Source organism: Macrotis lagotis, chromosome 1 (genome assembly GCF_037893015.1).
Source record: "Macrotis lagotis isolate mMagLag1 chromosome 1, bilby.v1.9.chrom.fasta, whole genome shotgun sequence".
Lineage (NCBI taxonomy): Eukaryota > Metazoa > Chordata > Mammalia > Peramelemorphia > Peramelidae > Macrotis > Macrotis lagotis.
Window position 1 is genome coordinate 621,093,620 of NC_133658.1, and position 14,221 is coordinate 621,107,840.

The 14,221-nt window shown below is 35.3% G+C and overlaps 1 protein-coding gene across 4 annotated transcripts in view; it reads left to right on the plus strand.

Annotated features, from left to right (window-relative positions):
- MGAT5 (alpha-1,6-mannosylglycoprotein 6-beta-N-acetylglucosaminyltransferase) overlaps positions 1-14,221 on the plus strand; it is a 419,199-nt gene that overhangs the window by 288,306 nt on the left and 116,672 nt on the right. For all 4 annotated transcript variants that reach the window (XM_074215044.1, XM_074215045.1, XM_074215043.1 and 1 more), the window contains 2 exons: positions 54-188; positions 5,697-5,830. In XM_074215044.1, the coding sequence (XP_074071145.1) occupies positions 54-188; positions 5,697-5,830 (269 nt within the window). The remainder of the gene's footprint in view (positions 1-53; positions 189-5,696; positions 5,831-14,221) is intronic.

Here is a 14,221-nt window from a genome sequence, read left to right on the forward strand (position 1 = left end):
ATATGTAACATAATGTAAATGGTCTGTTGTGTGTATTTTTCCTCTCTCCCTAGGATAATGAAGAGGGTTGTAGGTAATAGATCTGGCTGCCCAACTGTAGGCGATAGGATTGTGGAACTCATTTATATTGATATTGTGGGACTTGCTCAATTTAAGAAAACTCTTGGCCCTTCCTGGGTTCATTACCAGTAAGTGTTTTGTTTTCACTTGAAACTTTATGCCTATTTTTTTAACAATTACATTTAAGTGGTGTTTGTTTTTATATGGATTGAGAAGATAAAAGATCCTTTGATTTGGGCTGATTATCCCTAATTGAAAGTGAAATTGTTCACAGCTACTTTCCACCTTCAACAACCATTCATTATTTTCATTGATCTTCAAAGATCTGGAAGCATGTTTCAGGCATTTTCTCTAACTTCCCAATTTTACACCCTTCCTTTCTTACCAAACACACTTCAGCTCTTTGATAAAATATGAATTCAGCAAGATAAACTTTGGTAAGGAAATTGTATGTCCTATTTCTTTAACGTGTGAAATGATCTTGCATTTCTATGCTTTGATCTCTAGCCGTAAACTAATAGAAAATGCTTATAATGAAGGCTAGTTTTACATTTTTTAAAATAAACAAATTTGGTATTTGGAAAGTGAAAGAAAATCCATTTATTAAATCTTTACTATATGCCAGACAAACAGCTTTGTGATGCAATAGATAGAGTGCAGGATCTGGAGTCAGGAAAACTCATTTTCCTGACAAATCTAGCCTCGGACACTTACTAGCTTTGTGACCCTGGGCAAATCATTTGACCCTGGTTACCTCAAGTTTCCTCATCTGTAAAATGAGCTGGAGAAGAATATGGCAAAACCGCTTTAATCTCTTGTCCAAGAAAACCTCAAATGGGTCACAAAGAGTTCGATGTGACTAAAGCCACTTATCAATACATAGACCAGTTATTGTGCTGTGTCCCCTTCCCTTTTTCCCTGAGAATTATTAAGAGCCTAAAAGCTCTGTGCTTAGAGTTTTATAAATATCTCATTTGATAAGATAGCACCTGCTCTCAAGGAGCTTGAATTCTAATCAAAAAAAGAAGGGATGAGAGAAAAGGAAGAAACACAGTATTATGTGATATGGCATGTTCTGTAAACACCTGAGAAGTTTATGGCACTGAATTGCTTGGATAAATGGGGCATTTTTAAGTACTTCCTATGTGCCAGTCATTATTCTAAGTGCTGAGGATTCAAAAAACTTCAAGACAGTAACATTCTAATAAGGGAAGACTTTGAGATAGCTGGCAAGTGACCCAGTGAGCCTTTGACCAGGCAAAATGAAACAAAAGTTCACTCATCAGAATCCTGAGTTCTAATGGGGGAGGAGGAAAAGGTTGAGTGAAGGCAGAATAGTTTTGAGATTCCTAGGAAATGACAATTGATTGGAGAGGAGATTATGTCCTTTTTTATTTCTAGTTATAATTTCATCAATCATGGTCCTTCTCTTTTCCTCTTTTCCCTTTTCCAGTGTAGGCTCCCCTTTTTATTTCCCTTCCACCCTATATGAATCACAAATTTGTCAGAATTGCCTTTGATTTAAAGATAGTAGTGGTTTCTTTCTAGTTGTGTGTGCAGATTATATATATATATAATTTCTCTGTATACATATATATATATATATATATATACACACACACATATACAATATATATATATGTAAGTATAATGTCCATCATAGCACTATATATTGCAAACAAAATATCTTGCATATAATTAGACATACAAACACAAATGATTTTTAAGTTAAAATTGAGGATTTTTGTTTTTTTATTGATTATTTTTGTTTTTCTCCTTTCCTTCCCCTACCTTTTTATGCTTACACCAGGCAAATGCCTGATAAATATTAGATAGAAATTTCCATCTGAATATTTAATGATTATAACATAACCATTAACTGGCTCCATTGTGCAAAATAAAAAACAAAAAATCTCAATAATGAAATATGTCGATAAATTAAACAGGATAATTGTATGATTGGAAGTCATTTTTATTTGGTTTTAGTCTGGTTCAGTTAAAAAAAGTTATTTGAAGGGTCTTTGCAGAACAGCATGCTAATTCATCCACTACTTTTTCCTAAATACCATCTCTATTAGTGATATCAAATGGCATTATATCTCTCTTAGTGTCTCTGCTCCAGGAACTCTGTTCCATGGCAAGACTAAGAATCTAGAAAGTTTTGCCATAGTTCTGAGGGCAATCATGGTAGATAGATGGGCCAAGATGCAATCCAACAAATCATATTGAATTTTAGCTTAGAATTATTCTTTTTCAGTTAGGAGTAAACACTTGGACTCTATTGAACTTGGACTTGAAATGTCCTTTATAAATATTCCCCCTTTTTTCAAAGTTGTCTTTGGTTCCTGCAGTGTTTCACTCAGACTATACCTAAAGAAAGTTATTTGGGAAAAGTAAGAGAATTGAACTCCAGTGGTAAATGGTTCACTGTCACTTTTTTAAAGCAGTTAATTAGAGATGAGAAACAGCTAGAGAACTGTAATGAATGGTCACCCAGCAGTACTAGAGACAAGAAACAGTGAAATAGGCTCCAGAATTATTTGGCTTTGATATATGAGTTCCTCATTGATAGAAGGCCACTTGTGTTCCTGGCATCTCAAAGCAGAATATCTTTTTTAATCATCAGTCTGCTCTGAGATGTCAGGTCCACAGAATTAGAATTAAGACATAAATATTAATACCTTAAATATAGTTTTAAAAGAGTAAACTTAGAAGCTTCCTTAGGAAAAGACCCTTCACTGCCAATCTCGCCTATTTTCTTTGTTGCCATCAATCTATCTAATAGCTACTTTAAAACATCTTCAGCAACAAAAATAAAGCCTCAAGTCTTAGAGCAAAGTGACCCTTGGTATTTTAAAGTCCCTAGTTTTCAGTCAGTTTGGAACATCATCATTTAAAAAAAAGAATAACCAGTTGCTCCCAGTGTGCTAGTCACTGCATGTAAAAGTCAGTGCAAAATAACTTGTAAGGTGGGGCTTAGGAAAGATCTCATGTAGCAGATGGAACTTGAATTAAGTTTTCGAAGGAGGTAGGGATTCTAGGAGGTAGAAATGAAAAAGGAGTGGATTCTAGGCAACAATTTGATGAAAGATATTGGATTTGGGCAATAGCAGGTGGGTCAATTTGCCCAGAACATAGCATATGTAGCAAAATTTTAACCCTCTAGAAAGAGATTGAAGTCAGATTTTGAAGGGCTTTAAATGCCAAATAGAAAAATATAATTTACTCTAGATGTATTAAGTTGTTGTTGAAGCTTTTTAGTCAAAGAGTTATATGGGACATAGTGACATAGTTTGAACTGCATTTTAAAATAACAGCTGTGGGGGAAATGAACTTAGAAGTGAGAAGAGACTGGAGGCAGAGAGGTCTAGGAGGAGGCTTTCATAATATCCCAGATGAGAAGTGAAAAGTTTTTTTCTTTTTTAAGAGAAACAGTTACATATTCAAAACACTACTAATATTTGTGTATATTGTTAAATCTTTTAAAAGAGGATTTCTTAACTTGGAAACCATGAGCTTGTTTTTAAAAAGAAATTTTTAATAACTCAATTTCAGTACAATCCATTTCCTTTTAAATATTTTGTATTTTATTTTATACATTTAAAAATATTCTTGGATTGGGTTCCTAGGCTTCAGCAACCAGACTGTTCAGAAAGTTATGACACAGAAAAGGTAAAGATTTCTTGCTTTAAATCATCCTCAAGAGAAGAAATGTGCCAGAAGGAGAGAGCCTTTCATAGTCCATTACTTATTTATCTTTTCATTTCACTAAATAGAACCTCCTAAGCTGCTGCTTACAAAAGGAAACTCATTCACTGAACGTAAGAATGAGAATAGCTATTGTAGATGCTCATTAAAGAACCCTATCCTAGAAAATACCCACAGCGACTTCCAAAATACTCCCACAAAGGGACTATTTTGCAGTTTTCAAAGGACATGGAAAATAAAAAATATGTTGGAGACCTAAAGCTCCCTATTTCCCTATCTCCTAGACCTATGGTTCCCATTTGCCTCTATAACATCCCCTGGATTCCCACTGGAGTGTTCTGGGGGATGCTGAGAAAATTGATGCTTTGAAAATGTTTTCAGTGAAAGCCAGTGGTGACATACAGAGAATAACAACCATTGATTTGGAGTGGTCCCTGTGGTTGACTTGTGTTCCAATGTGATCCTGGGTTGTTTTTTTTTTCTCTCCTTCTATATTTATTGCTTTAAAAAGACTTCCAACCAATAAATCCCCACATAATGATAAATTTGTTTTCTGATAGGGAAGTCATCATCTGACACTATGCCTTTTTCCTCTTCAAAAAATTCTCATTTAGGTGTTTGATTCCCCCCCACCTTGATATTGTTCCCTGAAGTACAAAACATGTTTCAAGTTTGACCTCCTAAATGGCAGGCATCCATATTTCTAGAAAGGGTGGAAAGTAGCTGAACCAGGCTCTTTAAAGTCATTCTCTTCATCAGTCTCTAATATAGAGGGCTTAGTCTTCATTTATTTACTTTAAAGCGTGCTGGCTCGGGGGTTTTCAGAATTTTTGATTTATTTATGAATCCAAGAAAAGATACTATTTTCAAGGAGCAGCCATTGATGATGAAACTAAGATGAAATTAACGTCATCATCGCTGAAAAATAAACAATTAGTTTTGCTTTGATATTGTTTCCTAGTTTGTGTGTGTGTGTGTGTGTGTGTGTGTGTGTGTGTGTGTGTGTGTACAAAATATGTTTATTGGAATCTTTGCATGCATTTACCCTTTACCCCCTTTTAAATGCTTTTGGGCTACATGATGTCACTTTCTTCTGATAGAATATTTAAAATATTTCCTAGTATTTTAAACACAATTCAAAGCCTTTCCTAGAATCACAGCTATGATTTTTTTTATAGCTTTTTTTTTGCAAGGCAATGAGGTTAAGTGGCTTGCCCAAGGGCCACACAGCTAGGTAATTATTGTCTGAGGCCGGATTTGAACTCAGGTACTCCTTATTCCAGGGCTGGTGCTCTATCCACTGCACCACTTAGCCGCCCCACAGCTATGATTTTTAAATTCCACAATAGATAAGATCATTTTGTGTCAAAGCAGAGTTAACTTTGGCCAATTTCATGTCTCTTTAGCCCAACTTCCCCTTCCTCACACCCCCATATAACTTCAAATTCAGGTTTTGATTTATTAAAGAATTACTACCTAAAGTATGAGGCAAGTAAACATTTAAAAGATAAACCACAATGCTTGTGAGAAAATAGTATTTATTATATATTTCTACATAGTGGATTAATATTGACATGAATTTGATTTAAAAAAAAAAAGGAGGCACCATGGTCCCAAGGAGATAATAGGAGACTTGAGCTTTCTTGTCAGTTGTACAATTCATTGTTAGACTGAACAATAACATAATTTTTCTGCATCTCAGTTTGTGCAATTGTAAAAAGAGGGGTTTGAATGAAATAAGCTATTATTTCTAGCTTTAAAATTGATTGTCTGAAAATAACTCAAGGACAGCAACCCTTAACTTTTAGATTTTTTTTTTCAAGAAAAAGCCACTGCAGTGTGCAGATATAAGGATAAAGTAGAGTCTTGTTTTTAAGATTTTTTACTTGAAGATTTTAGTTTTGAGAAAATTTGGATTTTTCTTTCAGATGCATGCTCCGAGTACTGGATTCATTTGGTACTGAACCAGAATTTAATCATGCTAACTATGCCCAGTCTAAAGGTCACAAGACCCCATGGGGAAAATGGAACCTTAATCCTCAACAATTTTACACAATGTTCCGTGAGTATTTTTTCTTCTGCTCTCCAAAATTCATCCTAAAGTGGCTATATTTCCCTTCCCCTCTCTCATGAGCGGATCCAGATGAATGGAGTGAAGGACTATAAGAAAGTGGAGTGATTTGTAGCTTGCCTTGAAGATCTATAAACAAATTTGACACAGGTGGTAAAGTTACAACTTGCATGCCCTTCAGTGGCCATAATAATGTAACAAGGGAAACAACTTAATAGAAAGGGAAGAACATTGGCTTTTGAACTAGAATTCAAATCCTAGCTCTGTAAAGTGTTGCCTGTGTGTCCTTGGACAAATGAGTTTGCTTCTCTGAACCTCATTTTCCTTATCTATAAAATGAGAGTGATGGAATAAATTAAATGAATCAAACACATTGTCCACAGGATATGCATAACCCACAATATTCTCCATTGCAGTCCAAACCAGATTAAAATGTAATTGAGAAATGGTTAGCAAAAAAAAAAAAAGTCATTTATAATGTTATTGTTTGGTTTTTCTAAGTCAGTATATCTCCCATGGGGATCCTTAATGTAGGTTTAGTGGTGCCCCATTTCTATTTTGAATTTGACACCACTGGAATAAATGACCTTTAAGTTTCCTATGAACCCAGGTCCTAATAACTAACCAGATAAAAGATAAAAGAATTCTGTTTTATTCTCCTCTCCTTTCTTTTCTTATTTCCCTTTGTCACCTCTTTTAATATCTTTTCTACTCGATTTTTACTCCAGTTTTATTATCATTTGAGAGAAGACAAAGTAAGGAAATGTATTTCTTTGTCTAGTATGAGAAGCATGAAAATGCTTTTACTGGCTTCATTCTTGGTGAAAAAAAAAAGCTAGTTTGCCCAATTTCAGAATTCTCCTTTTGACTTCTGTAAAATCTTGTAAAATAGCAAAACAGGAAAAATTTTTAAAAATTGACACCTTTCTTTTCTTTTATTTATATACTCATATATATTCTCTTTCTCTTCTTGACTTTAAAATAAACTTTTTTTAAAAAATTCCTCCTTTGAAATACTATTAGCAGGCATTTAATGAGTAGGCATTTCTAAGTACCTGCTACATATAGGCACTCTGCAAGGCATCAGACATACAGGTATAGCAAGTGATACAATGCAATAATCTTACATTCTCATAGAAAACAACAACAAAAAAGTACATATAAAATGTTTACATTATAAATATAAATTGAATAAATACAAATGTGTATACCCAACTACATATAGCATATGTGTGTGTATGTATATAAAATACTTTATGTAGAAGATAGAACATGAACTACATTTCAAAAGTAGAGAGGAACTTTGAGATAGAGGCAAGGTGAGGTCATTGGGAATAGTGTCTATCTGATGAGTAGAAGCAAAATAGGGAGCATTGAAATTATGGCTGGAAGCATTTATTTCATGCCTGCTCTGTGCTAATTGCTTTCCAAATATAATCTCATTGCAAGGCAGGTACTGTTATTATTCCCATTACTCATAGTCAAACAGTTAGTGGGTATCTGGAGCCAAATCTGAACCTGGACTTTCTGACTCCTGAGCTCTATCTACTATGCCACCAGAGTAAAGAGGAAAAAACTGTTGGGAGAGTTATATGGATGTAGATGTATGAAGTGAGGGAGAATGAGGAACTGAGTCAACATCCATGCTAAGGTTAGGAATCCATGAGGTTAGAGGATTAATGATGCCTTTGATGAAAATAGGAAATTTTGAAAGGGTTGTGGGTTTGAGTCCAGGAGGAGATGAGTTCTATTTTAGAGAGATTCAGTTTATGATTTCTCTGGGACATCCAGTTTGAAATGTTCCATAATAAGATGTTATTTAATAAATATTAATACATAATAAATATTTAGAACTTTTAGTCATCTACATAGAGATGATAATTAAGCTCAGAAACTGATGAGGTCTCCAAAAGAAAGAATGTATAGGAAGAAGAACACAGTACCCAGGACAGAGCCTTGGATAGTAAATACCTCCATTCAGGGAGTATGATATGGTTGATGAGGCAGCAAAGGGAACTGAGAAGGGCTGGTTAAAAATATAGGAGAACCAGGAGATAGCAGTGTCACAGAATCCCAACCAGGAGACACTAATCAGAAAGAGAGGGTGGTCTCCAGTGTAAAATGCAACCAATCAATTGAGAAGGAAATAGTCTGAGAAAAGGCCATCAGATCTGGCAATTAATTTAGAAAGAACATTTCAGTTGAGTTTTGAAGTGCACACAGTGCAAAGGTTTGATGAGTAAGAAGGAAGGAGGAGAAGTGAGTGTAGACAACTTTTTTTTAGTTCTGCAAGGGAAGAAAGATGAAGACAATGAGAGAGAATGAAAATGTTTAAGGTTGCAATCTGTTGGAGAGACTAAATTCAAAGGTATTTGTAAAGAGGGTGGTTTTGACAAAGCCAAAATCACTTCTTTGTTGGAAACTTGAAGGAAGGGGGGAAAGAGTGAGGCATGATATATTTTTCAAAAGTGCTTATCTGCTATTGACACTCCAAGTTTCACTATTAGTCATGTGAAATCTTGTGAATTTAATTCAGAATTCAAAACAAAAAAGTTTTTGAACTTTCTTCAGTAGTATTTATATCCTTGGTGAGATCATCTCCTCCAGAGCAAGTGACTGACCTATATACCTTCTTAAGGTTCTTGTGATATCTCAGGCTGCCCACGTACTTAAGAGTTTTTCACTGGGCTCTTAAACATTGGACAGACTAATTTAGACAAGAATAGAGATACAACAAATGACAGTATAATATTAAATAAAGCCACCCAGGCATTTGGCAAGACAGTTAGGGTGATGTCTTCTTTGAACATTATGCCTCCTTTGTTCCCTCAGACCTGAGGAAGAAGAATAAAGTAGCCTGCATCTTTAGTTTCCTCATTATAAAGTCAGCAATTGGAATAGTGTCTTTTAATTGCCTTTTGTTGCATAGTATGTTAGGATTCAGGTTGGTCATATGTTCAATGTGAGATAGCTTGTGTTATTGTTTTAAAAAAACTGAAAGAATATTTGATTGCAGACTAAGAATGCGTCTGCTATGGTCATGTGATCTAGGGACAAACAAACTGGGCATTTTGTGCCCATTACATTTATCACATTGTTCTGGATTGTGCCCAATTTTACTTTTGGGATTTGAAAAGTTTGTTAGGTTTATTTTGAAACCCATTTTCATGGTGGGCTTAAAGGAAACTCTAAAATTATACACTGCCCTTATCATTCCCAGCCTTTAGTTTACTTGTTTGTTTAGATTTTTTAATCGATGCATTTCATTTTGACACATTAGACACAACCCAACAAACACTGTGCTTGATTTCAGTCTAAAGGGTTTTTTTTTAATGGGAGAAAAGAATGATCAACTGAATAAAATATATCTCTTACTTGAAATTACAAAAGAAATTGGGGTTGTTGATCTTTAAAAAGGAAGACAAATGGAGGAAGAACTTATCTGGGAGCATTTGGGGAAAGATTTTGAAAGAATTTGGAAAGGAGTTATAATAATAATAATAATAATAATAGCTAGCATTTATTAAACCCTTACTATTTGCTTGGCATTATGGTAAACACTTTAAAAATTTCTCATTTGAGCCTCATAACAACTCTATGGATTAAGTGATATTTTCATCCCCTTTTTACAAATGACAAAATTGTGTCAAATTTAGGTTTTTGTGTCTAAATTGAGGCCAGATTTGGTCACTAGGAGACACAATGGATAAAACACTTCTTGGAGTCAAGAAGACCTGAGTTCAAATCCAACCTCAGTTACTAGTTGTGTGACCCTGAACAAATCATTTAATCCTGTTTTCCTCAGTTTCCTCATCTGCAAAATGAGCTGGAGAAGGAAATGGTAGATCACTTCTGTATCGTTGCCAAGAAAACCCCAAATGGTGCTGTGAAAAGTTGGACTCAAATGAACAACATTTTTGACTATAGGCTTTGCTTTCTTCTGCACCACCTACTGTGAAATATCACCATTCATCTGGATTACATAAAGCATTTAACATGTTCTGGGTGCCATATGGCTGTTATTACAGTAATTCTTTTATCATGCATCATCAGGTGTCCCATGTAAAGTAAATTTTCCAGTTTGCTATCTCTTACCTTCTGAATGTAATTTTAATAAAATTCTTGGTAAACTGTATTGTAAAGTAGATAAAACTTAGAGTGAACCAAATGTAATTTGATAGATCAAATTCATTATTGTGAATATCAGTTATTGCCTTTTACTGGCATCTCAATCTCATCAATGTGGGTACTCCCTCCAGTAACATAGATAGCAATTCACCCATTCCTACCTGTCCCAATGGAACTTTCGTCCAAGTTCTCTCATAAATCTGGTCTACCCAAACACCCAAAGTACTGGTTTCTCTCATTTTGTTCTCTTGCTATTACAATAGAGTGAATAAACTATATTACAATGGAACGCCCAGTTTGTCTGCCCCTAGCTCTTGCTATTTTGTTGACCTATATTACCTTTGTTGGCAGACCTTTCTCAGATAATACCCTTCACACTGCTCTTACTATATGAATTTCTCCTTTGCATTTCTATTGCTGTCTTTTCACAATGACCCAATGAAATTCTTTGAAGACTTTACTACAATGTAGTGATTTTTCCCGGGATTATCACATGATACAGAGCTGTGAACTCTGTAACTAAATGACCCCAGATTAGCAGCTCAGGGATGGGATACTGTTGAGATAAGGCAGTGACCTCTAGCATGGCCAGAAGGCTGCCACAAGTAATGCTCTTAGACCTAGAAAAGTAAACAAGGGAAAGAGGAAACCAAGAAAGTATTATATTAGATTAACAATTGAAAGAGGACCTTTAACCTTTTGGGATTAAAAAGGATTCTATTTAATTCTGAAGACATTTCCTGAGTCATTACTTTGTGTTTAGGACACTATCCTAGGCCACAGTGTAATATTTTTTCTTAACAATAGTCTCAGTCTAATAGGGGAATTTTGTGTATCCAAATAGCTATAATATTTGGGCAGTGCATTATCAATTCATGAAAAAGATTCAAAGCAAAGTACCATACAGGATATAAAATAAACCTACATAAATCATCAGCATTTCTATATATTACCAACAAAGCCCAGCAGCAAACAATAGAAAGAGAAATTTCATTTAAAGTAACTGTAGACAGCATAAATACTTGGGAAACCAAGAAACTATTTGAAAATAATTATAAAAAAAATTTTCAGGGTGGCTAGGTGGTGCAGTGAATAGAGCACCAGCCTTGGAGTTAGGAGTACCTGGGTTCAAATCCAACCTCAGACACTTAATAATTACCTAGCCGTGTGGCCTTGGGCAAGCCACTTAACCCCATTGCCTTGAAAAATCTAAAAAAAAAAAAAAATTCAAAAAACTCAGAACCTAAACAATTGTTTGCCTTTTTTTGTTTTGCAAGGCAGTAGGCTTAAGTAACTTGCCCAGGTCACACAGCTAGGTAATTGTTAAGTGTCTGAGTCCAGTTTTGAATTCAGGTCTTTCTGACTCCAGGACTGGTACTCTATCCACTGTGCTACCTAGCTGTCCCAGATCCTAACAATTGGAAAAATGTCAATTTCTCATAGTTAGGCTGAGTCAGTATATAAAAAATGACAATTGTACCAAAATTAAATTACCTTTGCAGTGCCATCCCAATCATGCTACCAAAAAATATTTTACAGAGCTAGAAAAATGCTAACAAAATTACTCTGTAAGTGCAAAACTTCAAGAATATTAATGAAATTATAAAAGATGGTTTGGAAAAGGGAAAACAGTCATGAGACTACCAGTGATGGAAAACCCCAAATAAGCCACTAACCTAGGAGTTGGCTTCACAAGACACAACCCGGTGGTGATAGCAGAGGTTATAAAATTGTCAAATAATCAGTCATTTACTTCCTTCTTCCCTTTCCTTTATTCTTCATACCCCCATCTCCATTCATTCTAATATGTGCTGAAGTGTTGGCTGCTAATTAAAATATACTGATAAGAACTAATTATGATCCTTTCCAAGGTTATTGGCATTGTTGTTTTAATACAGGTGCTGTAAGAGTACTGAATATAGATTCAGTAAGACCCTGGGTTCAATTTGACTTAACAGCAATTATTGGCTTTGTGACCAAAGCCAAGTCATTTGATTTTAGTTTCTTCATATGTAAAATGAGGAGAGTAATGGCAGTAGCATATGTGTAGACCTCAACTCACTTATTTGTTTTAAATAAGAAATGAGATAATTGATGTTTATAGTATGCTTTGCAAACCTCAAAGTACCATGTCAATGTTAGTTGTTGGACTCTTGGTGGTTTTAAGGTTCTGTGTAGATTAAGAAATCTTTTCTAAAGCTGACATGCTATCCTCCCAACCGCATCCTTCATATCCCTGCCCCCCACTCCCTTTCCAAGAGATGACTTGAATGATGATGCTCCAGAAGTGCCTTGCCTTCTTATGTCACCAGGTCACCATCCAGACCTCTTGGTAAAGAACAGGGAACAATATGGAGATTGAATTTCCCCAACCTTACCCCTACCCACAGTCTTGTTAAGGTACTTTCACCAACTGTCTTCCATATGTAGAATTCTCTCCTTTTATCTCCATTCCCTAGTTCCTATGAGCTCCTTAAGAGCAGGGATATTTTTGCTGTTGTTATTTTGTTTATTTTGGAATTTTGTTTTTTTGCTTGCCTTTCTTTGTATCTCTAGAATTTAGCACAGTCCCTACTACAGAGTAGGACTTAATAGATGCTTGCTTAGTGGGAGAGTTCATCACAGGAAGCCTGACTATGTAGCTGTCTTATCTATTGGTCATGGCGCAATGGAGAACTGGGATGGTGAGTGAGCCATAGAGCAAATTCTAACTCTCCTTTCATTTCAGAGACAGTTCAGTAATGTAGTAAATAGGATGTTGGACTTAGGTTCAGGAAGATTTGGGTTCAAATTCTTGTTAGCTGTGTGACCCTAAGCAAGTAACTTAACCTCTCTCAGCTTGAGTTTTCTGTAAAATGATTTTTATGACAATAGCACCTATGTCTTGAAGATCAAATGAGATAACATGATTTAATGCTTAGATTATGGGGCAAAAGGTGGAAGAACCCAAGTTTAAATCTTGTTTCAGACACATATTAGCTATTTTACCTTTCTTAGTCTCAGTTTCCTTATTTTTGAAATGGGAATAATAACACTTATCTTCTACCAATTTTGTAAGAATAAATGAGTTAATATGGATAGCACTTTTCAAATTTCAAAGCATTACATAAACAATAGCTATTGTGTTGTCATTGCTACAGTTATTATCATCAGAGGGAACTGGGTGAACTTTGGACCTTCAAAAGACACCTAATCATCTTGTAAATATAACTAGAACATTGTATTCTGTAGCCTTATTCAGACTTAGTTAGATGGCTTGACATCTCACTTTCTATTCTAATTTACCGATGTTCTGAGCTATGTATATATGATTCTTTCCAGGACTGCTTTCCAAAGTCACATCCTGACCAGACATTCCTTTGAGGAGGAGCTGTCTACCACCAAAACATATAGCCTTAAAAAATATTTTTGGCCCCATTAAACAGGGTAAGGAGACAGGGCAAAGGGCCAGATAAAATATGGGGGAAAAAAAGGAGACCTTCAGGTATTATGATAAACGAAGTGGGAGAAGTAATTTGAATGCTTAATTTTGAAGTTAGAGAACCTCCTTGAGCAGCTGCATGCATACAAGGGAACTTCTGCATCACCACAAGCTGTGTGTTTGTCTGCATGTCTGTGTGTGTGTGTGTGTAAGTTGTACAGACTACCTCTAGATTGACCAAATAAATACCAGTTCACATTTGATAATCCTCTGTTGTTTACAGAATACCTTCTCCATATTGCCATTTGATAGGTAGGAATATTACTGTTCCTCTTTTGCAGATAAAAGAAAACTGAGACTTAGAGGGAGGTGAAGTGACTGATCCAGAGTCACACCAATAGCAAATTATCAGAATTGGAACTTTCTGCCAATACCAATGCAGTTTCCATTATGGTGGGGCTAACTTGTAGTATTTCAGTATTTTCTAGGAAGTCATTAATGGTTCTAAAGAACTGTTGCTCCTTGCTCAAGTTTTGTCTTGGAGTCCTCCTAACAATCATAAGATCATAGTTTTTAAAATGAAAGAACTTATTTTTTCTGACTCCCTCCCTTCACAAATGGAGAGGAAAAACTTTGGGCCAGAAAGGTTGTGACTTATTTCTAGCACTTCAGTAAAACTAACCAAATAGATCTGATCATATAGGTAATATTTTAGACCCATCACTCCTACCTTTGTAAAAATGGAATAGGGTAGTCTTTGCTATGTTTTCAGATTTCACCAACCCTTGATAGCCAATATGAAGATTTTTCCTCTAAAATGAGTTTTTATTGTA